The sequence below is a fragment of the Hordeum vulgare genome, chromosome 1H (genome assembly GCF_904849725.1).
Source record: "Hordeum vulgare subsp. vulgare chromosome 1H, MorexV3_pseudomolecules_assembly, whole genome shotgun sequence".
NCBI classification, from domain to species: domain Eukaryota; kingdom Viridiplantae; phylum Streptophyta; class Magnoliopsida; order Poales; family Poaceae; genus Hordeum; species Hordeum vulgare.
Window position 1 is genome coordinate 462811842 of NC_058518.1, and position 22058 is coordinate 462833899.

At 47.8% G+C, this 22058-nt stretch overlaps 1 protein-coding gene across 1 annotated transcript; it reads left to right on the forward strand.

Moving 5' to 3' along the window:
• Positions 1-1774: 1774 nt before the first annotated feature.
• On the forward strand, positions 1775-11317 carry LOC123445524 (transcription factor MYB3R-2-like). Its single transcript, XM_045122518.1, has 9 exons — positions 1775-1900; positions 2142-2355; positions 3898-3949; positions 4125-4182; positions 6677-6771; positions 6861-6964; positions 8193-8321; positions 9478-10687; positions 10848-11317. Exons 2-8 carry the CDS (start codon positions 2189-2191, stop codon positions 10670-10672), a joined length of 1800 nt encoding a protein of 599 aa, XP_044978453.1. The 5' UTR covers positions 1775-1900; positions 2142-2188; the 3' UTR covers positions 10673-10687; positions 10848-11317.
• The last annotated feature ends 10741 nt before the right edge of the window (positions 11318-22058 follow it).

Below are 22058 nucleotides of genomic sequence, written 5' to 3' on the forward strand. Positions count from 1 at the left end.
CAAACAAAAAAGGCTACTGCCAACTGCGACCATTTTGTGCCCCTAACCGAACCAACAAACAATAGATATTTCCAACGGCTTAGAAAAGATTATTTTTTCCTTTCTCCCCGAGGACTTTTATACGTACTACTCAGTCTCAGTGTACGTAGCTTCTTTGCTAGGCTTCCATGGAAGGCAGATTTATTATAATTAATTAAGAAACTAGCACACCACCGTCAGGCACCACGCATCCGTTGACCGACCGACGTAGACCGCAAGGAGCCACCCGCCGCGGCCATCCGACGTCCAGAAACGACCCGCGAAACGATCGGGCGGGCCAGCGGGCCGCACCGGGACGACGCCGCGGCCGTTAGGGGTTCAAACCCCGGTCGCACCCGCAACGGTAACCACGGCCGCCAGCCGCGTTCGTTAAAAGGGGAAGGGAAGGTGGTCCCGCCCGCTTCACCAACCACCCATTCGTCCATCCGACCCACGGCCAGGCCACGGGATCGGGACCCGGCCCAGCCGCCGTGAACCCCCCGCGTCCTTCTCGCCGTTTGTTTTTGTTCCGCGTCGATCCGTTTTCCGGATCACGCGTGTCCCTGTCATCTCCCGTTCCGGCCCCCTCAGGTCCCTCGGAATCGCGGACCGCTCCGGCACTCCGCCGCTTTTGTATTTGCAGACTGCTCCTTGGGGATAACCATCCGAGAAAGTATCTAGTGGAAACCTATCACTCAATAGAAGCTCGCTGCAACGTGGCGCGTGGGTCGTCGGATCTAAGATCCAAGGGCTGCGTCATCCACCTACCAGTCTTTGCGTTTTACCACAAAAAAAAAATCGAGACATGTGGTGCTTGTTTCCAAAAATATGCACGTATGGTTTTTCAGATTTCCATGTGATACTTTCTCTAACAAATGAACCCCACCCTAGACACAAAAAGATGTTTGTAGATGTACCATTGTTGTAGGAAGGATGTGTGGTTTCCTCGTTCGCTCTCGATCTTTTTATTTGTTGTCTTTTGTACCAAATCTTTAATATATCTCAGATATCCACGCCTAAAGGATATGCACAACAACATTTACTACGAGAGATGTATGTGGAGCAATAACAATTAATAAGATTACAAAAGATAAGATTTTATCGGACAAGTATCGGCAATAATCAAGAGCGGCTACCGTCCAACCCGTGAAGGAAGGTGTAAAGCCAGAAACTACGCGTAGACTATTTGCCAGTTTGCGTTTTGTATTTTTTATTTTGCTCCTTCACATTTCTCATAATTTCTAACTTGAGGGCCCTCTACGTTAACTCGGAACGGCCAGTCAAACCACGCCAAGCTCGTCATATGCTACTTTACACATCTATGCTCTAAACTGTCAAAAATGAATAAATAAAACCCGCGGTAGAGATGGACACCAACATGCTGCTATCACTTGCATAGACGCTCGATAAGGGAGCGGCAACAGTGACGCGTCGACGGCTCATCCTAACGGCAGCAGGGGTCGTTTGGTGGTCTCGTAATCTGTAATCTTAACGTAGTTTTTTGTTATATTTAATATAATTTCTACTTCCGATGAATTTTGATGATACATTTGTATATTGTATGTTCCGCAAAAAGAAAAAACCAGGCTCGAGCGCAAATGGATTCGGTCAGGTAGTGTGCCAAGCAAGCTAGCAACCAACAACAAACCACGCATTTCGCCGAACGTGAGGGGCTGATGTGGGAAACCTGCGAGCCCGGGAGGGAACGATAAATTATTCCCGTCTCCCCCTCGTCGCACCCTTTTCCTTCGACGCAACGGGCGAGGTTTTTTGAAAGACGCCTCCATCCTTCCTTCCTTCCTTCCCCTTCGTCTCCCCCAGCACACAACCCAACCCCGCGGCGCGGCGCGACGCGGCAGATACCACACCCCTACACACACAGGCGCGGCCAAAGCTCCACCCTTTCCACCCCCTCCCTCCCTCCCTCCCCTGCCGCCTAGGGTTTCGGCCCTCGCGCCGTCTCCGCCCGGCTCGATCCTCCCGATCCCCCCCGATCTGGGGGTTACCCGGTTCGTGAGCGGCGGCGGCGGCGGCGCCCCTTGTTTTTTTTCCCGTGCCCTTCTGTTTGTACGCGTTTTCTGCGGGGCGGTTTCTGACGCGGATGCTTGCCGTGGTGGTTTCAGGCTGCGCGGCGGCGGCGGCGGCGTGGATGACGTGGACGCGGCGGTAGATGGGGATGGCGGCGGTGAAGGTGGAGGAGCGGGACGGCTGCGCGGAGAGCAGGCAGCATCTGGCGCTGTCGAGCCCGTCGGTGTCTGAGGGAGGGAGCTATGGCGGCGGCTACGCGTGGGCGTCGCCTGTGGTGCCGAGCCCCGCCGATTCCGGCGCTAGCCGCAGGTACCGCTCCACCGTTGACTGTCCCAGATGTTTTGACTTGCTAGTGTGGTTGCTTAACTGACTAGGATATGGGGCGCTTGTTTGCCTAGTAGAGGTGATTTTCGCGTGGGGTGCTTGGCCAGCAAATGCAATTGGGTTGGGTTGTGACTGAAATGGCGCCGCAGGTAGCTGGGTTCTCCATAGAATTGCCATGTTTTGATGCTTTTCTGATGGAAAACATGGCCGGTGTGATGTGGAAATGAGTCAGGTTTTTTATTTTATTTCAGAAAGCTCATGGTGTTGAGATCATCTGTGTGGAAACATGCTGTGGGTGGGGCGTAGTGATTAACTGTTAGGGAAAAGTGCAATTTCGTCGATTGCCTTTACATTTCATGAGGTTTGAGTGGTTATGATTTCATCATTTGCTTGGTTAGGATGTTACGAGGTATTGCTTTTCTGACCTAGATAATTGTTTGGAAAGGTTAGCATTCTGAGGTCCCATTTATGGGAGTGTGCTGCTTGGCAGTTAGTATGCTGGACCATTGGATCGTTTTGCTTAACTTCTGTTGGTTTAGAAATCAATGTGGTTGAGGTGCAGTGAAGGTTGCTTCTCGGTGATCCTCAAAATGAATGGAAGTGGTGATTTACATTGGTTTTAGCGAGGACTTGTTTTGCTCTTTTTATGTTTTAACTCACTACTCCCTCCGATCCATAAAGAGTGTCGTGGTTTTAGTTCAGAGGAAGTATATGTGTTGCCAATTGATGGCAATTTCTGCAAATCTGGTATCATTTGTTAATGTATTTGTAGATAAATATTCCCTCCGCCCCGAATTACTTGTCGCAGAAATGGATGTATCTAGAACTAATACATCCATTTTTGTGACAAGTAATTCGGGATGGAGGGAGTAGTTGTCAACCAAGTTTGTTAGTGGTGCATCTGCTGGAAGTTAGTATTTGTTAGCTGAAACATAATGCCACAATGATGTAATTAATAATATAGTTTTGGGTTTTCTGAGCACTTGGACATGCCAATTTGAGCTTATCAAGATAAATACCGAGGATACAAAAGTTCATCCAAGAGAAATTCCTTTTGAGTTAATGTATGATTATTTAAACATGTACCAGCAATGAAGGTGGAATATGCTGTTAGGGGCTCTAAAGTATTCTCGCTGACACTTGCAGCGTAATTAAATTGTCTGAATTTTTACACCTATGCTTAGTTCAACAGTTGCTTGTCTAATTCTAAAAAATAATTTTAAAAACTTAACATGTTTGTTATGGTGATATCTGTGAAATAATGTTCATCACGTAGTAGTAGTAATATATTTAACTAGTTAGAGGTTTTCTCATGGCTCTGTGGCTTTGATAATTAATCAGCAACATGTTCAAGAGATAAAAGCAACAGTCAGAGTTTAGGTACCGAAAGTTGATGTCACAGAAACTTGGTTATCCTTGCCTTGCCCATCTTTCAACTGGATACCCTGTTTTGCATCTTAGTTAGATTATCATTACATGAGTAATTGTGTACTATATATGTCAATGATCAAACTCTACAAATATTAGGCGAACAAGTGGCCCTGTAAGAAGAGCTAAGGGTGGCTGGACACCTGAAGAGGTTAGTATCTAACTCTTCCTTTTAAATAACTTCTACTTCATTTCCATTCTATTCAGTGTATCTGTAATAGAATTGTCGAACTGTTTGGTGTCTGGCATCGGCCATTATCTTGCTTTGTTATTTCCTTCGGATCTGTCTTTCCTGTTTTACCTAGTTTTTCCTATTCATGCTGCAGGATGAAACATTGCGCAAGGCAGTTACTGTTTTCAAGGGTAAAACCTGGAAGAGAGTAGGTTGGCTTCTTGTTTGTGCTCTGCATCCTTTTCTCAATGTTCATCTAGCAATTCCAGAATAGGGGTCAATAACCATCAATATGCGGATTGGTAGAAACTAGGGCTCTACCGGGTCTTGGCCGGAGGTTGTAGGGGAAGGAGGGAAGCTGGTGTGGTCGCCGGTGCGTGGGCGCCGTCTCGCACGGAGTGGGAGGCGGCTGCGATGGGAGGGGCGGTTAGGGTTAGGGCACCGGCTCCTAGTTGGAGCCGATCAAAATAGATTGATCTTTGCTTATTCTCAAAAGTGTTGATTACATGACTATATATAAGTTCCCTAGGCTATAATAAACTGGGCTAAGCCCCTAATATTATTAAGATAACTGGGCCAGTTTGGCTAACTGGGCCTCTGGTCATAACATTTCTCCCTGTCTGCGCAAACAGCTCGTCCTCGAGCTGGACGTCTAGAAAATGTTGGCGGAACTCCTTGAGCTGCTCCCAAGGTGCCTTCGGAGGGTTGAGCTGGTCCGAAGTACGTCGTGCATCAAGGCCTGGAATGTCGCCGGCGCATTGGAGAGACCGAAAGGCATCACCAAAAGCTCGAAGTGGTCGTGATGGTAGCCAGAACGCAAGTCGAGCGTAGGGAATAAGCGTGGCCCTGGCGGCTCTTCCCGGAGCTCCTCCACGGCCGGTATAGGAAAACCGACCCTCGTCGTCGTGGCAGTGAGAGCACGGTAATCGAGGCAGAAACGCCACGAGCCCTCGGGCGGTAAAAGGTCGCCGTGCCGCTGCAGGAGATGAGCCAACAGAAGCGGCTCGAAGGCTGCTATGGCGGTCGACAGCTGAGAGGGAACTACTGGAGAAGTGCCACCCTCACCCTTCCACTGCACCATGCGCCCTTGACGCCAGAAAGTCATGGTCAGTGCGTCGATGTCCCAAAGGATGGGTCCGAGCATCCGCAAGAAGTCGACGCCGAGGATGAAGTCGTAGTCGCCCAAGTCGATGCCGACGCACGTGATGGCGAAGGACTCGTCGCCGATGAGGATGGGAACCTGCTGCGCAATTCCGTGGCAGCGGAGATGGTCACCGTTAGCCACGGTAATTCGGAGCTGCTCGCCGCCCGTCGGCTGGAGGGCCAGGCGACGCATAGTAGACGCGGGCAGGAAGTTGTGCGTAGAGCCCGTGTCCAGGAGAGCTAGGAGGCGCTCCCCATTAACCATCATTAGCAACAGCATCATTGTTTCCGCTCGTATGCCGGCAAGGGCATGGAGGGAGACCACGAGAGCGGTGGCTGACGCCGGGGCCGCTGCCTCGGCAAGCTCGGAGGGAGTTGTATCCTCCATGACATAGTCGTCTGCCTCCAGGTAGAAGAGGAGCGGGCAGACGTGGCCTGGCACGTAGGGCTCATCGCAGTTGAAACATAACCCCTGCCGATGACACTCGTGTTGTTCGGCCGGGGTTAGCCGACGGAACGGTCGAGTTGCTGCCGTGGCGGGAGTCCCTGTCGCCGGCTGGTCAGGCCGGCTGGGTGCAGACATAGCCAGCTGAGGGGGTGGGCGGTTACGGTTAGGGCACCGGCTCCTAGTTGGAGCCGATCAAAATAGATTGATCTTTGCTTAATCTCAAAAGTGCTGATTACATGACTATATATAAGTTTCCTAGGCTATAATAAACTGGGCTAAGCCCCTAATATTATTAAGATAACTGGGCCAGTTTGGCTAACTGGGCCTCTGGTCATAACACGGATCCTAGTTGGAGCCGATCAAAATAGATTGATCTTTGCTTAATCTCAAAAGTGCTGATTACATGACTATATATAAGTTTCCTAGGCTATAATAAACTGGGCTAAGCCCCTAATATTATTAAGATAACTGGGCCAGTTTGGCTAACTGGGCCTCTGGTCATAACACGGATCTTAAAATAACCATAAATATTTACCTTCATTCTATGATTTTATTTTACCGTGCAATAAATATATTTTATAATGCACTCCCCCCGTCCCACAATGTAAGACCATTTTACAAGCTAAAATAGCTTGCAAAAACATCTTATATTATGGGACGGAGGAAGTACCTTATTGGTGGAAGAGAGCGCTGTGTTATGTCCAGGGCCAGGGAGGCACGGACTAAGGTGTCTCCCTCGTTTAACCACTGGCAGGGCTCTGAGTAACACAGAAAATTCCCTATTGGAGATGGGAAGGAGAGACTACAAAACTTCTGATTAATCTTTGCTTAATGAAAATATATGGCAAAACTTGATGGGGTTTTCAATAGATATATCTCATGAAGCCTCACAATCTAATATATTTGGTTTTAGTGCGGTTGAGAGTGACAGGCATGTTAGAATCATATCGGGGAAAAATATATATTCCTCACATTTTCAACATTCGAGGTTGAACTCATTTGCACCCTGTAGGACTTGTGACAACGAAAGTTAGCTTGGGTAAATTTCATGCTTACTTTGGGAACATTTTTTTTGAAGTACTGTAATCTCATAGAAGAATCTGTGTTGTACGCAGCCGAGTTTTTCCCTGATAGGACAGAAGTACAATGTCTGCACAGATGGCAAAAAGTTCTTAACCCTGAACTTATAAAAGGACCTTGGACTCAAGAGGTTCGCCAAATATTGTTTGTTTTTCTCCCACCAAATCCAAGTCTGCACATATATGTTGTGATCCGTGCACTCATTGAGTTCTTTTACAGGAAGATGAGACCATTATCCAGAAGGTAAAGGAGCATGGACCAACAAAATGGTCCGTTATAGCAAGGTCACTACATGGTCGTATTGGCAAACAATGCCGAGAGAGGTATTTACCTAATGATGCGCCATGTATGATGGTGCAATCAACAAAGTATCTGTGCAACGCATCCTCATATCCATAGATCTTATAGTTAGTTTGTTGATTTTCCTTGTCTAAGACAAATTGTGGAAACCATTAAAAATGTCAGCAAAGTATATTTACCTAATGATGTGCCATGTATGATGGTGCATTTAACAAAGCATCTGTGCAACGCATCCTCATATCCATAGATCTTATAGTTAGTTTGTTGATTTTCCTTGTCTAAGACAAATTGTGGAAACCATTAAAAATGTCAGCAAAGTAATTTACCTAATTATGTGCCATGTATAATGGTGCAATCAACAAAGTATCTGTGCAATGCATCCTCATATCCATAGATCTTATAGTTAGTTTGTTGATTTTCCTTGTCTAAGACAAATTGTGGAAACCATTAAAAATATCAGCATACTTCTAGGGACTGAGGGATTGAAACTGGATGCCACTTATTGAGGGTATTGGCTATTTTGAGCTGCATTTAAAAAAAACACTAATAGATGAGACCTACATTTTCTAATTTGGTCCCAGAGATAATGAGAACTCCAGTTCTCAGCAACAGGGGTTTGAATTTTTGATTTATATGCAGGACACTGTAATTAAATAGTGCATAAGTTATTTAGTACTTCATGAGATCTTGACATTGCCCTGACAACTGTTCCGAAAATAGCCAGTATCCCAGGCAGTGTCTAGAAAATGCCCCACAGAAATATAAATTCCAGCTCCTCCTATTCACAATACAATAGTTAACCCTAAAAGTTCCCTACTTCGGCCCCCCAAATCCTCTGGTGCAGCACTTCTGTGCAATTGAATCCCTGTAGCACAGCAGATCTCGTGACTGTCTCCTCTTTCCTAGTTGCTTTAAGTTCAACTTGACATTTTGTATCACTTTTTTAGTACAGTATATGCTTGACTTTTCATTTGGGGGGTGGGGAGTTAAGTATAACATAGAAATAGCAATGATTTCTGCATGAGTACAGTTTATAGAATATTAACTTGGTTCTGGCCAAAAAATCCTTAAACACTGGGTTACTTTAATCTGTAGGTGAATATTAATCACATATTAACAGCGGTAATTGTAGTAAAATTTCTTGCACAGCTGATTTATCTATTTAATATTATAAGTTTGCCAGAATAAAGTAAATAAGTAACATAGTACTATACAGCTAACTTCACTTCTTATGCTGCTCATATAATTTAGATGGCATAATCATCTGGATCCGCAAATAAGGAAAGAAGCTTGGACACTTGAGGAGGAGCAGGTGCTTGTTAATGCTCATCGTTTGCATGGTAATAAATGGGCGGAGATTGCGAAACTCCTTCCTGGAAGGTACTAAAGTCACTTCATCCTTCATTTCTTCCTCTTAGAAAATATGTTGTTCGCACATATAGTTTATACTGAATCCTTTTGCTTGCCAATTGATGGTCTGTGTATCATGCTTAGTATGTATGCAAATCACTCATAAGAGAAAGGCAGAAAGCTTTATAGATCTATCAATTAACTTGCTGGTACAATAAACATAGTGTATTTGCACGCTGTTTAGCTGCAGCTTGTTCCTCAGCGAGACTATTGCTAGGATTTATTTTTGTCTTACCTCACCGACTTTGGCTAAATATAGTGACCATGAGTGTATTTATCTCCTAACATTTTAGCCAAAGTCTTGTTTGGACTCAGAATAGTTTGAGTCGTTAGTTTTGAAGTTTAGGTCTTCCAAGGATTGTGTGAACAAGATTATGTAGGAATAGGAAAGGTACAGGATTAGATGTCATGTACTTATAGGATGTAACACATGAATTCCAACACGTTTCGTTTATATAAAACCTTTTTTTGTTCTCTTTATTTGATGATGGGCCTCTTGTGCTTATCTTGTTATACCAAGTATAGTACTCCGTGACCCCTAAAAATAGTATAGTACTCTGGGCATTTGGTTTACAAGTTGGAAGTGTTAAAAAAAGACATTTTTTTGTCACATACAGGATTGACCTGCCAGTGAACGGATATTAGAGCTAGAGGTTCTGTCAATTGGCTGTTCTGAGCAAATATTTTATGCTTTTGTGGCCAGATGATCCATGACTGAGATTTGTAGGAGAGTATGCGAAAATGGAAAGACACAATTTTTCCCTGTAATGTTACGGTACTTGTCATGATTGGTTGACAAGTGGGTAGTGTTAAAAAAGACAATTTTTTTGTCATATACAGGATTGACCGCCAGTGAATGGATGTTAGAGGTTCTGTCAATTGGCTGTTCTGAGCAAATATTTTAGTTTTTTGTGGCTAGATGATCAATGACTGAAATTTGTAGGAGGGAAGGCGAAAATGGAAAGACACGTTTCCCCCCTGTAATGTTACGGTACTTGTCATGATTTGATGGTCCTTGTACATAAAGTTCTTCTGTTTTCAATACTATAAATTACCTCATCGGATAGAACTTGCACAACCGCTTATATTTTGTCTTCCACTGATTTAAGTTTTTTCATCCCTTCAGGACAGACAACTCAATAAAAAACCATTGGAATAGTTCAGTGAGAAAAAGGCTAGATGAATATGATACAGGAGCGGCCCTTCCAGTTCCAGTGCATGCCGCAAAGGTCCCGCCTGCTGATAACTACATTGACTTGAATAAAGAGCCAAATGTCAGTTTGAGAAACCATTCAGTAATAGTTAGTCACTCTGATCCTACCCATAGTCCGCAGGTGTTTAGTTTGAAAAATATCAAGGGCTGTTCAGACTTCCTCTCTCTTTCCATGCCAACTGCTCAACCAGTAACTTCATGTCAAGCATCAGTAGCTGATGATTCTGCTGTTGCTTTAGCGATAATGGGGATGAAAATGGATTCTGCTCGTGACAAGGGCATGGGACTGAACTTTGTTCGTCAGAAGGGTCTGCAAATCAATTTGCTGAACGAGAAGGGCCTGGGGAATAAACTGGGGCCTTCAGGAACAGCTAAGCCAGATGTTGAAACAGATAACATTGGATGTGAACCAACCTTGGTAAAAGAGGCTCAGTCCTTTGGTTCTCTTTGTTATCAGATACCTAAGCTAGAAGATACAGACCTTGTTCGTTCCCCAGTTTTGTCAAGACATCATGGATCAGAACACGGCGTGGATGGATTTCAATTACCCACTGGCTATGCTACTCCCTCTCCAACTGATGGAAGAAAATCAGATCAGCTCAGTGTGGAATCAATATTGAAAAGTGCTGCTGAAAACTTCCCAGGTACTCCTTCGATACTGAGGAGAAGGAAAAGGGATAAACCGACGCCTTCTCAAGATACTGATTTTAAGATTGATACAAACAGTGATGGTTTTGACACTCCCAAAGGGAACTGCACTACAGATAGCCCACGTTCATTTAAAACCGCATCATTTTTGTCCTTGGGTCGTCTTGATGACCAACGACTGCCTTCTGTTGGGAAGATTGATGTTTCCCCTGCATATCGACTAAGGTCAAAAAGAATGGCTGTGTTGAAAACCGTTGAGAAGCATCTAGATTTTTCGGCTGACACAATGGATACCTGTGACATGGTTGGAACCCTGAAATCTTCTTGCTGGAATTCGGAGAGCATCAATTCCATCTCAGATATTTCAAGCGTACAAGATAAGAGGATTAATGGGCATATGGTTGGGCTGGAAACTCTAACCAGTGACTTTGCACACACAACGAAGTTAGATGCAACCTAATTCTGCAGTATTCAGGTATTATATAGCATTGCATGCCTTTTTGACTGTGCGCTTGCACATTTATTGCATACATGAACGAGAATATAACCAGTTGACCACGAATTCCGTGTGCATGGAAGTTCTTGAAATGATTTGATCACGCACCTAATATATTACTTGCTTCCCTACATTGCAGAAGCGCTAGGCGATCCGCCGAAGAGGACGCAAGACCTCAGGCGTCTAAACTGACCTGTCCCTAGACGCCCGTAGACCAGAGAATGCAATTTTGTTGATCTTCTGGGTACAAAATAATCATTTGCCCCGCCATCTCTCCTTGGCGTGGTGTATATTCGATATTCGAGTCATCTAGTGATACTTTCCTCAACAGGAAAAGAAAATCGCTAATTACATGTAATTCAGCTTTAGAAGGAGCTCAGTTGTGTACAAAGGAAAACCCATAGCTTTATATATAGACTTACAGCTCAACAGGATTCCGGATAGTGCGTTTCTTCTTTTCTTTCATCAACAATCGTTGGACTATATTGGTGGGGGTCTAAAGGACATGTAATTTCTTGTCATTTTAAGCTTCTCTGACGACATAAGCTTGTTGGAATTTAAAGACGTGGATTATCATTGGGGAAATGGCATTCTGCATTTTGGCGCAAAGTTGATGAATGAAGTGCTACACTATTGCTGCGAGTGTTATTTTTGCTGAATCGATAGCAAATGTTTATTCTACCCACTTGAAAACATATATCTTTTTGAACGACGTTGTTTTTTTGGATGAAGCGGTGAGAGCAACTTTAATGGGGCGACCCATTTTGTCCGTCGCCGTTCGTTTGGGTCGGCGCGTACAAAAATAATGGTCCAATGCGCCGATCCATTGCCAAAACGTGTTCGCTTCATGTCCGGACCGATCCATTTTCGGCCCAAATTTAGGACTAAAATGCGATGCGTCGGCGCGGATGCGAAGCGGACGCGCGCGCCCCTCGGTGTGCGCCCCAACCACCGCAGTCAACATAATTTATGACGACCATCATCCTCGGGCCCACGGGTCGGCGACCGCGGCCGGCCTTTTCTAATCCGAACGTGTGGTGGGTTTCACCATCTGCTTCCAGAACCCGTCACCATCTCGCCACCTCCTCGGCGACCAAAGCGACCAAAACCCTAGCCCACCATGGCCGACGACTTCCCAAACAAGGGCAAGGCCCCGCTCTTTCCCCGCGCCACCTCCCCGCCGTCGTCTTCCCGGCCTCGCCAGCGTGTGAGCGTCCCGATGCACCAAGCGCGGTGGCACTGGGAGCACCGCGTCGCACTCCCTTACCCCGACGTCACGCTGCCGCACGACTGACACCTGGATCCGGAGAGGATTCCGGTGCCGACCGTGCCGCGGTCGACGCGGGTGCATCTGAAGGTGGTGACCAAGCAACGGCGTCTGCTGACGGCGGAGCAGCGGCGAGACCCCACATACGCGGTCGACTCTCCTAACTGGAAGGTGTGGTTCGCGGTGGAGCACGAGGAGCAGCGCCGCTGTGGCGTGCGCCAAGTGCAGCCAGGAGGCCCTCCGCCGCCCCCGCCTGCATCAGCGACGAGGACCAGGAGGCTAAGGCCGCCTACCAGGCGTCGCTCGTTGGTGTTCTCCGCAACAGCGAGGAAGAAGCTCGGCGCATGGCCGAAGAGGAGGCGGCGTACCAGCGGCAGCTTGCGGAGGCCATGGCACTGTCGACCGCCGGCAACTGCCTCGTGCCACCTCCACCTCCGCCGGAGCCCAAGCCCGCGTTGCCAAGGCAGGTCTACCAGGAGTTCGTCAGCGCGCCACCCATCTGGCTGGGCGCGACACCGCAGCAGAAGCAGGTACCTCGAGCACTGGAGGTCGGTGCACCTGCAGGCGGAGCGCGCCGAAGGCCTGCGGCTCATGAAGCTGGAGAAGGAGGAGGAGGAGGAGCGATGGGAGGCGGAGCAGGAGGAGCGTGCTCGTGTTCGTGCTGCTGCGCTGCCACCGCCACCACCACAACCCGCGTCGGCGGGGCAGACGACGGAGGCGCAGGCAGCTGCGCTCTGGAACTCGGCGTTCCCCTGGCCCGGCCCTGCGCCAACGCTGGTCGACCTCACCGGCCCCGACGAGGACGAGGACGCCTAGGGCTGCATGAACGCAGTTTTAGTTTTTATTTTATTTTAATTTAATGTAATGCGGACGCGATGCGTGGACGACTTTTAATGTTTAATTATGCTTTATTTATTTTTTCTTCGGTAAAAAATGGGTCCGGCCAGCGTTGGGCGCACGAGTTAACCCCATTTATGCAAGTGGACGTTCGTGTCCGTCTGGTCGACCCAAATGGACAAAAGATAAATGAAATCGCTGTCCGTTTGGATCGGTCTGTTGAAGTTGACGTGAGTTTACATCCAACACTGGACCGTACTACGAGTGTCGCAACACTCAAATCTCAGTCAAATGATTATTTTGACTGCTTGGCTCGAATAGATGGGGTGGTTGGACTATTCATGAATATAAAATGATTATTTTACACCCATCTAGATCGGTGATAAAGGATTGCACCTTTTATTAATTAGAAATAACGGTTACAACGTATATTACAGGTTGTACAATTTCGACCAAAGACTCTTTGAACCAATCCCCTCTTCTTATCTTAGGAAATCTGAGCTACCTTATTTGCCTAGCTATTACTCCCTTCGTACCATAATACATACATGACGGTTTAGCAGTTCATTTGAGCTGCTAAAACGTAATATATTATGATATAGAAGTAGTATTAGTGAGAGATATGCTAAAAAGTGGCAATCATAAGAAAAATGCCCGGCCCAACCATCTAACTTTTCTATTTTTGAGGTGGATCTTATGGGAATTCCCGGCCCAACCATCTAACTTTTTCTATTTTCTCGTTGATCAGCAGATCAAGACAAAGAGCTTGAAAAGCTCCGGGCCGAGGTGGAGAAGGCCAAGCAAGAGGCCACTTCCCACAAGGCGGCGGCCGAACAAGCGATCGTCGAGCTCGACACCCTGAAGGCCCTTAGCAAACAGTATGACCCCAGGGTAACTGAAGTTCAGTAGGAGCTGAAGGAGGCGAGCTTGAAATGCGAGGCTTTGAGCAAAAGGTCAAGGATCAAACCACTGAGCAGAGCAAGCTATCCGTTGACCTCCAATCAGAGCAGGTAGAGCGGCAATTCTTTGAAGAAGTGCGCCAAGTCAAGCAGATGGCAACCGGTAAGCCATACTTACTGCACTGTTGCTTTGGTGGGAACCGATTTGCCTTTCTTACGCGGATATGGCATTCCGTAGGCGCCTTCACCAACCTCCCGCAGAGTGTCGTAGACGCGGCCAAGTACTATGCGGCTAATGATGGGGATTTCGAGCAGTGGCTGTTCGGGGTGCAGTTTGAGGCCCCTGAGGCCAATCCTAGTCCAAGTTATCAGATAAAGCAACTCCTCGAGCTGCACAGGATGGCTGAGACGGCCATGAAGGACGTGTGTGTTCGGCTGTGGCCAGCCGAATCCTTGCCGACCGGCTACTTTGCCTTGATGCGGAGGCTAAATGAGGCCGCACCTCGGATTGAAGCCCTTCGGTGCTCATCATAGATGAAGGGGGCTCAGATGTCCTTTGCACGGACGATGGTGCGCTTCCCAGGGATGAGCCCGCTGAAGATGGCCACTGATCCGCCGCCCACCGGAAAGGAGCATAGTCGTCCCGAGTTGTACTTTATTTCTGCCATGGAGGGTGCTCGGGCGATTGAATCGCAATGCTCAAAGGATGTATTATTGGAATAGGATTTTATTTGATGTAACTGAGAACGATCTGCTTGAAATAGTATATGTTCTAAGTTAATTGTGTTTTATGTGATTTTAATTCCCGTTGTGGCTGTTTTATCTGAAAGTTTCAAGTCATCGGCTTCAGCCCCCATGTAGATACTACTTGAGGTGTTCCGTCGTCCGTACACGTCCATTAACCGATTTAATCGGTACCCGAAGGTGGTGGTGTAGAATGGAAACAAGGCAATCGGACTACGAGGCTTTATTGCTTTCACTTAGCCTTAGGAATGTTATAATGCGGGGGCTAATGACAAGCCCCGAGCCTTTGTGGTGGTAATCGGAGAAACCCGAGATCGGGATGACTACCACGAGGTTTGTTGAATAGCAACAACCCATCCGTATAACACGGAATAGCCTCTAACGACTATGGAAATAAACTCGGATTGGAGACCAGTTCGTGCTCATTACGACGGTCAGTTTTCAGCTTTGTCCACTGAGTTAATTCAAGGCCAGGGAAGTTGGGAATACAATCGTAGTGGTTCTCCCTTTACCTTTTAGTCGAACTAGCGGAACGTAAGGGGGTAAGCACAGGAGCAGGGCAATCCAACTGTGGATCCAAGACATAATTTGGAACCGATGCATATAACACAAAATCTTGAGATACTGCACACTTTTATAAGAGTGACGGTGGGGTGCTTGGGGCGGTCAATATATTCTAGCCCCCGGTTACTCGCCGTGCACACCTTCTCTTTTTTTTAACAATCATAAAATTATATTTTCCTGGCAGCGCTGTATGGTTGGGCAACATAATGAACAATAAGTTCCTCAAAAGAGAAGCAACTAGAACAAATATTTGGCGAAGAATTTGTACAATTCTTGGCCCTAGGGCCGCTGTGTACAGGAAACTATCAAAATTGACCAACGTCTTCCCTGCAGCCGCCTTGCGAGAGACTTGACATGCATCTGGCTGTTGGCTACGCTAGGCTGAAACAATAGGGGGGTTGTTTTTCCTTAAAAGGTTGTGGCAGATGGAAGACGTGCTTTTGACCGAGGAGCCGTGAGAAGCTGCCAATGAAATATAGCTTGACGCTTGGAGGGGTCTTTACAGTATGCCCTGCATATCAAGGAAGAATTTGGCACCATAATTTGGTATTGGCCGGTCATATGGTGCTTGTTCGGGTCTCCACAGTACCCCATAGAGTTCGGAAAATGATGATTTGTGTGCACGAGAAGCATACCTTGACGGTGCTCGAGAGATGCTGTGGAAGAGGTGTCCTTATATGTTCGGGGCCGAGGAGCTCTCCGGGAGGACTCACGGAGCTCTGGATCGCTTGCCTAGTTGTCGGGGCTTGACCTGCTTGTGACTTGATGGTTCACCGTCATGCTCGCCTTCCACTGCGAAGGCCGCGGTGTGTTCTCCGGTCCGGGGAGATTGTTCTGTGTTGCCATTGACGATGATGACTCCTTGGGGTGTGGGAATCTTCGGCTTGAGATAAGTGTAGTGGGGCACCGCATTAAATCGGGCAGATGCGATGTGGCCGTGCAGTGCATGGTATCCGCTGCGGAATGGGACAATGTCGAAGATCAAATCTTTGCTATGTAAGTTATCGGGTGAGGCGAACACGAATTCCAATGTGATGGTTCCATAGCAGTGAGCCTCGACACCTGGAATTACTCCTTTAAAGGTGGAGTTGCTTGGTTTTATTCTTGATGGGTCAATGCCCATCTTTTCTACCGTATCTACGTAGATCAGATTAAGTCTACTTCCATCGTCCACGTGGACTCTGGTGAGGTGGTACCCATCTATAATGGGGTCGAGGACGAGGGCGGCCTACCCTCCATGACGGATACTGGTCGGTTGGTCCGTGCGGTCGAATGTGATCGGGAAAGCACCACGGGTTGTACTTTGGTGCTATAGGCTCTACGGTGTAGACTTCTCGGAGTGATTGTTTCCGCTCCTTCTTGGGTATGTGTGTCACGTAAATCATGTTTATGTTTTTAGCTTGGGAGGGAACTGTTTTTGGCCTCCGTTGTTCGGGCCACGGGGCTCCTCGTCGGCTTTGCTTCGAGGGCTCCGACCTTGTTCTTCGGCCGCTACTTTGCCGGCCTGCTTGAATACCCAACAGTTATGGTTGGTGTGAGTGGCTGGCTTATCTTGGGTGCCATGGATTTGACAAGGGCGTTCCATGATTTTTTCCCCATTGGGTTTGCCCGTCTTTATTACCTTTAAAGGGTTTCTTTCGCTGTCCTGGCTTGGAGCTGCGGAACCCAACATTGACTGTTGTGTCATCAGCGTCGCCTGTGCGGAGGCGGTGATTGTTCTTGTTTTTCCTCGGTTTGCCATTCACGTCTTGAACTTCAGAGGTTCCAGGATCTTCCAAATTGTGGCTGCACCAAGCGAGCCAATTGTCTTCGCCTGCGCAAAAGCGGGTCATGAGTGAAGTGAGGGCAGACATTGTTCTCGTTCTGTCCTGTCCGAGCTGGCGAGCCAACCACTCATCGCGGATGTTCTGGCGGAAAGAGGCTATTGCCTCGGCGTCTGGGCAATCCACGATTTGGTTTTTCTTTGTTAAGAATCGTTTCAGAATTTTCTGGCCGACTCACCCACCTTGTGTACGATGTTGCTCAGGTCGGAGGAATCCGGGGGCCGAACATAGGTCCCTTGTAAGTTATATAGGAAGGCTTCTTCGATCTCTTCCCAGCTTCCGATCGAGTCTTCGGGCAGGCTGTTAAACCAGTGCCGTGCTGGCCCTTTCAGCTTAAGGGGCAAGTATTTGATAGTGTGGAGATCATCTCCTCTCGCCATGTGGATGAGGAGAAGGAAGTCCTCTATCCACACCGCAGGGTCAATAATTCTGTCGTACGATTCTATGTTGACGGGTTTGGATCCCTCCGGGAAACGATGCCGCATTACTTCGTCACTGAAACATAGTGGGTGCACGACGCCTCTTGTCCGGACTATCGTGTTCCAAAGATCGGCGTTGGGCTAAATACGGTATGAATGTCGTTCTCTGGCATAGTATAGCACCCGAGGTGGCTCTCCGTCCCATCTAGTGGGGGAGTGCTTTTTGGACCATAAATGGATCTGCTGCAGCTTGTCTTGTTATCGAGGTTGTACCACAAGTCGTTTCTGCCATGAGGGTTTGTTCTCTCTTTCACTTTCCTATGGTTTGGTCTGGGGTGATGTTCAGCGTCTGATGCCACCTTGTCGCGCCCTCGATGCGGGCGGTCGGGCTAGTCATAATCTGTGCGCTTGGGGGATGCGGGCCTTGGGGCTTCGTCGTCGAATTGTGGGAGTAGTCGGCGATGTGGGTAACTTTTCTTCTGGTCCATCCATCCGAGCCCGTGCTCTTCCTCGGCGACCAGTACCTTGGTCCATTTGCTGTTTTAGGTGTCTTGTTCGGCCTGGAGTTGACGCTCCCTTGCCTTTAGGCTTTGAGCAGTAGCTAAAAGTAGGTGCCGAAATTGTTCCTGGCCTCCAAGGTCATCAGGTATCGCGAGGTCTTCGTCTTCTGGGTAGTAGTTGGGAGGAAGATAATCATCGCCGTCCGGCATGTTGATGTCGTCGGGGCCATCCTGCTCCTTGGGTTGGTCTGCATCCTCGAGCGGATGTTCACGTATACCGAGGTTGTCGTGGCCTTCTGGGTTTTATTTTCCCGAGTGTCCTGTGGAGGGACTTTTCCTTAGTTCGCCTTAGAACGCTTACGCTTCTTTCGATGCTTTGATTTCTCCTCCCCGGACTTGTCATAGTTTGTCTGGGTGGGGGATCACCGTTCTTACAGGGAGTGTCCACCATGTAGACGTCATAAGTGGACGTCGCGGTCCATCGCCTAGTGTTCAAGGGAGTTGGTTCCTCGGCCTCCTTGTCCATTCCCTCGAGCTCCTCGGAGCCGTAGTCTAACGCGTCGGTTAGATCTTCGACGGTTGCTTCTAAGTGGGTGGTAGGTGGGTCGTAAAAGTCCCCATATTCCGAGCCATGCCGAGAGTGGTCCGAGATGCTTGATATGTGCAAAGATTGGGTCAAGCCGAGCATCTCTCTTAACGTCGAGGACTCGTCCTGATGCGTCATGAGATGTTTTTCGGGGTTAACCTCCATGGACGCTGTGAGGGGGGCATGTTGGTCAAAACCTTTTACATCGGTCCCGTCTGCCGAGTTAGGTCTGATCTAAGCGCCAACTCTTCGAAAGAGAGGGATCCAAGGACTTGGTCGGACGACAGGCCCTAAGTTAAGACACCGGGGCTTCTGATATCCCTGGCCGAGGTCGGGATCCTTGTGGGGACCAAATTGGTGTGTGGACAGGTCGGGGGTTCGAAACTCCCTGACCTCGCTCTCTCATCGGGGACGGAACTTCCGATCTGGCCAAGACGACCGAATGAATATGTGCACACCGTTATGCTGCCAATGAGAGGACTTGTCTGGGGACAAAGATGTCTCTATTGCTGATTCTGTCGCTGACGATTAAGCGAGCCATCGAAACTTTCGACGATCCCACAGTGGAACTCTCAATGAAAGCACCAATGTCATTGTCAAAACCGGCAGATCTCGGGTAGGGGGTCCCGAACTATGGACCTTAGATCGCTGGGTTGCAGGAAGAGAGGGGAGACAACAGTTTACCCAGGTTTGGGCCCTCCTATGGAGGTAACACCTACGTCGTGCTTGATTGTATTGATGAAGAGGATTACAAAGTTGATCTACCTCGAGATCGTATATGCTAAACTCTAGATGATTCAACCTCCTCTATACAGATAGGGGTCCCTGGTTTATATAGACACCAGGGTCCCTAGGGTTTACATGATACCGACTATAATAAATGAGCCGACTTAGCCAATCTTCGGGATATTCCTTCTAGAGTAGGGGTCGTCATCAAGCCCAACCTTCTCCAGCGCGGCCCAACGGGCTCCAATATCGGCCATCCGAGGACCCCAGAATCCCGGACTCCCTCAATGGGTGCTACTGAACCATCTCCATTTCCTATGCAATTGGATATGCCCAAATTTGATGGTACCAATCCCCGGCGATGGCAAAACTGATGTGAGGACCAGTTCTGCCTTGGGAGTGTTTCTAGCGATCGATGGATTTCCTTGGCCACAACTCAATTTGAAGGGGCTGCTCCATGATGGCTGGAATCAGTTCAATGCCGCATGCCTCACTGCAACTGTTCTGAACTTTGGAGAGCATTACAGATCAGGTTCGGCCGCAACCAGCACCAAACTCTACTATGTAAGTTGTTTCGTATAGCTCAGACTATCACCATAGAAGATTATATTGAGTATTTTGCTGAGTTGTATGACCAGTTGACAACTTATGAGGGTACTCCAAATGCATTGCACTACACTACTAGATTCCTAGATGGGTTGAAACTAGGTGTGAGAATTACAGTTGCTTTAGAGAAACCCAAAGACTTGGATGTTGCATATGAGTTGGCTCTGTTGCATGAAGAATTGGGAGAAGGCATCACACCAATTAACAGTTATTCTGCTTGAAAAGTGTCCACTCTCTCCTCTAATGTCAATTCTAGCAAGAAACTTCTTGACACTCCCAAAACACAACCTTCTGAGGACAAGTGGTCTGCGCCATGGGAGTTTGGAAGATCTAAGGGTCTCTGCTATGTGTGTGGTGAACGGTGGTCTAGGGATCATGTTTGCAAGTCAACAGTTCAGCTGCATTTTGTCCAAGAGCTGATTGAACAATTATAGTCAAGTGCATGTGAGTACTCTGAATCTTTAGATAGTGATCACCAACCCATTTCTACTTCTTGAGTGCATTCCATCAGGTTATCAATTGCTGCTTTGGGAAGGGATCCCGAGGCCCGTGTCTTACAACTAGAGGTGCTACTTCAAGGCCAAAACCTAAAATTCTTGGTTGACTCTAGAAGTACCCATTCCTTCTTGGATAATAAATATCAATCACTACTTGGTGTCACTCCTATTCCTCCAGTGAATGTTACTGTTGCACGGGGAGCCTTTGTTGGGGATCATTGCATGGGAAACAAACTTTTTTCCTATGCACACATAAGATCTATCCATGGTGATGACCATCTACGAGAGGAGAGATTGTATCTACATAACCTTGTAGATCGCTAAGCGGAAGCATATATAACGCAAATATCTTCGTGATCCAAATCGTAGTCCGTCCCGCGATCTCATCATGATCCGTCCCACGACCCCATAACGATCCATCCCGATCTAGTGCCGAACAGACGGCACCTCCGCGTTCAACACATGTACAGCTCAATGACGATCTATGGCTTCTTGATCCCGCAAGAGGGGGCGAAGAGGTAGCTGAGTTCTCTGACAGCCTAATGGCGTGGCGGTGATGGTGGTGGAGCTGATCCGAGAGGGCTTCGTGCATGCAATGTCGAACCTACTCTAGAGGAAGAACAAACTAGAGGGAGGGAGAGGCGCTCCGCCTTCGATTGAGGTGTCGTTGCCCTCTCTCCCCTCCACTATATATAGGAGGGAGGGGGAAGGGGTGGCGCCCTAGGGTTTCCCCTAGGGTTAGCCGGCCGCGCCCAAGAGGAGGAGTCCTCCTCCTCCAAGTAGGTTTGGTGGAGGCGTTAGGAGGACTTCTCCTCCTAGTCAACCTCCTCCTCTTCTCAACTAGTTAGGCTGCATAGGCCCATGAGGCTGGCCGCCAAGCCTCCTAGGGGCTGGTGCGCCGCCTCTTAGGCCTATGTGCCCCCCGGGGTGGTTGACTCCTCCCCGTGAATCCCCACAACCCATTCGCCACTCTCGGTACACTACTAGAAATGCCAGAGAGTTTTCCGGAGCCCAAATACCATCTTCCTATATATCAATGTTCGTCTCGGACCATTCTAGAACTTCTTGTAACGTCCAGGATCTCATTCGAGGCTCTGGACAACCTTTGGTCACCAACATACATAACTCAACTATACCGAAATGACACCGAACCTTAAGTGTGCGAACCATGCGGGTTCGAAAACTATGCAAACATGACCGAGACACTCTCCGGTCAATAACCAATAGTGGGACCTAGATGCACATATTGGCTCCTACATATTCTACGAAGATCTTTATCGGTTGAACCTCTATGTCAAGGATTCAGTTAATCCCATATGATGTTCCCTTTGTCCATCGGTATGTTACTTGCCCGAGATTCGATCGTCGGTATCTCCATACCTAGTTCAATCTCATTACGAGCAAGTCTCTTTACTCGTTCCATAATACAAGATCCCGTGACTAACTCTTTAGTCACATTGCTTGCAAGGCTTGTCGTGATGTCGTATTACCGAGTGGGCCTTAGAGACACCTCTTCATCATACATAGTAAAAAATCCCATTCTTGATTCACGCCAACCCAATAGACAACCTTGAAGATAGGTGTAGAGCACCATTATAGTTACCCAGTTACATTGTGACGTTTGACACACACAAGGCATTCCTCCAGTGTCCGGGAGTTGCATCATCTCATGGTCATAGGAACAGATACTTGACATGCAGAAAACAGTAGCAATAAACTGACACGATCACATGCTACGTTCATAGTCCGGGTCTTGTCCATCACATCATTCTCCTAATGATGTGATCCCGTTATCAAACGACATCTCATGTGTATGGTTAAGAAACCTTGATCATCTTTGATCAACGAGCTAGTCCATCAGAGGCTCACTAGGGACAATGTG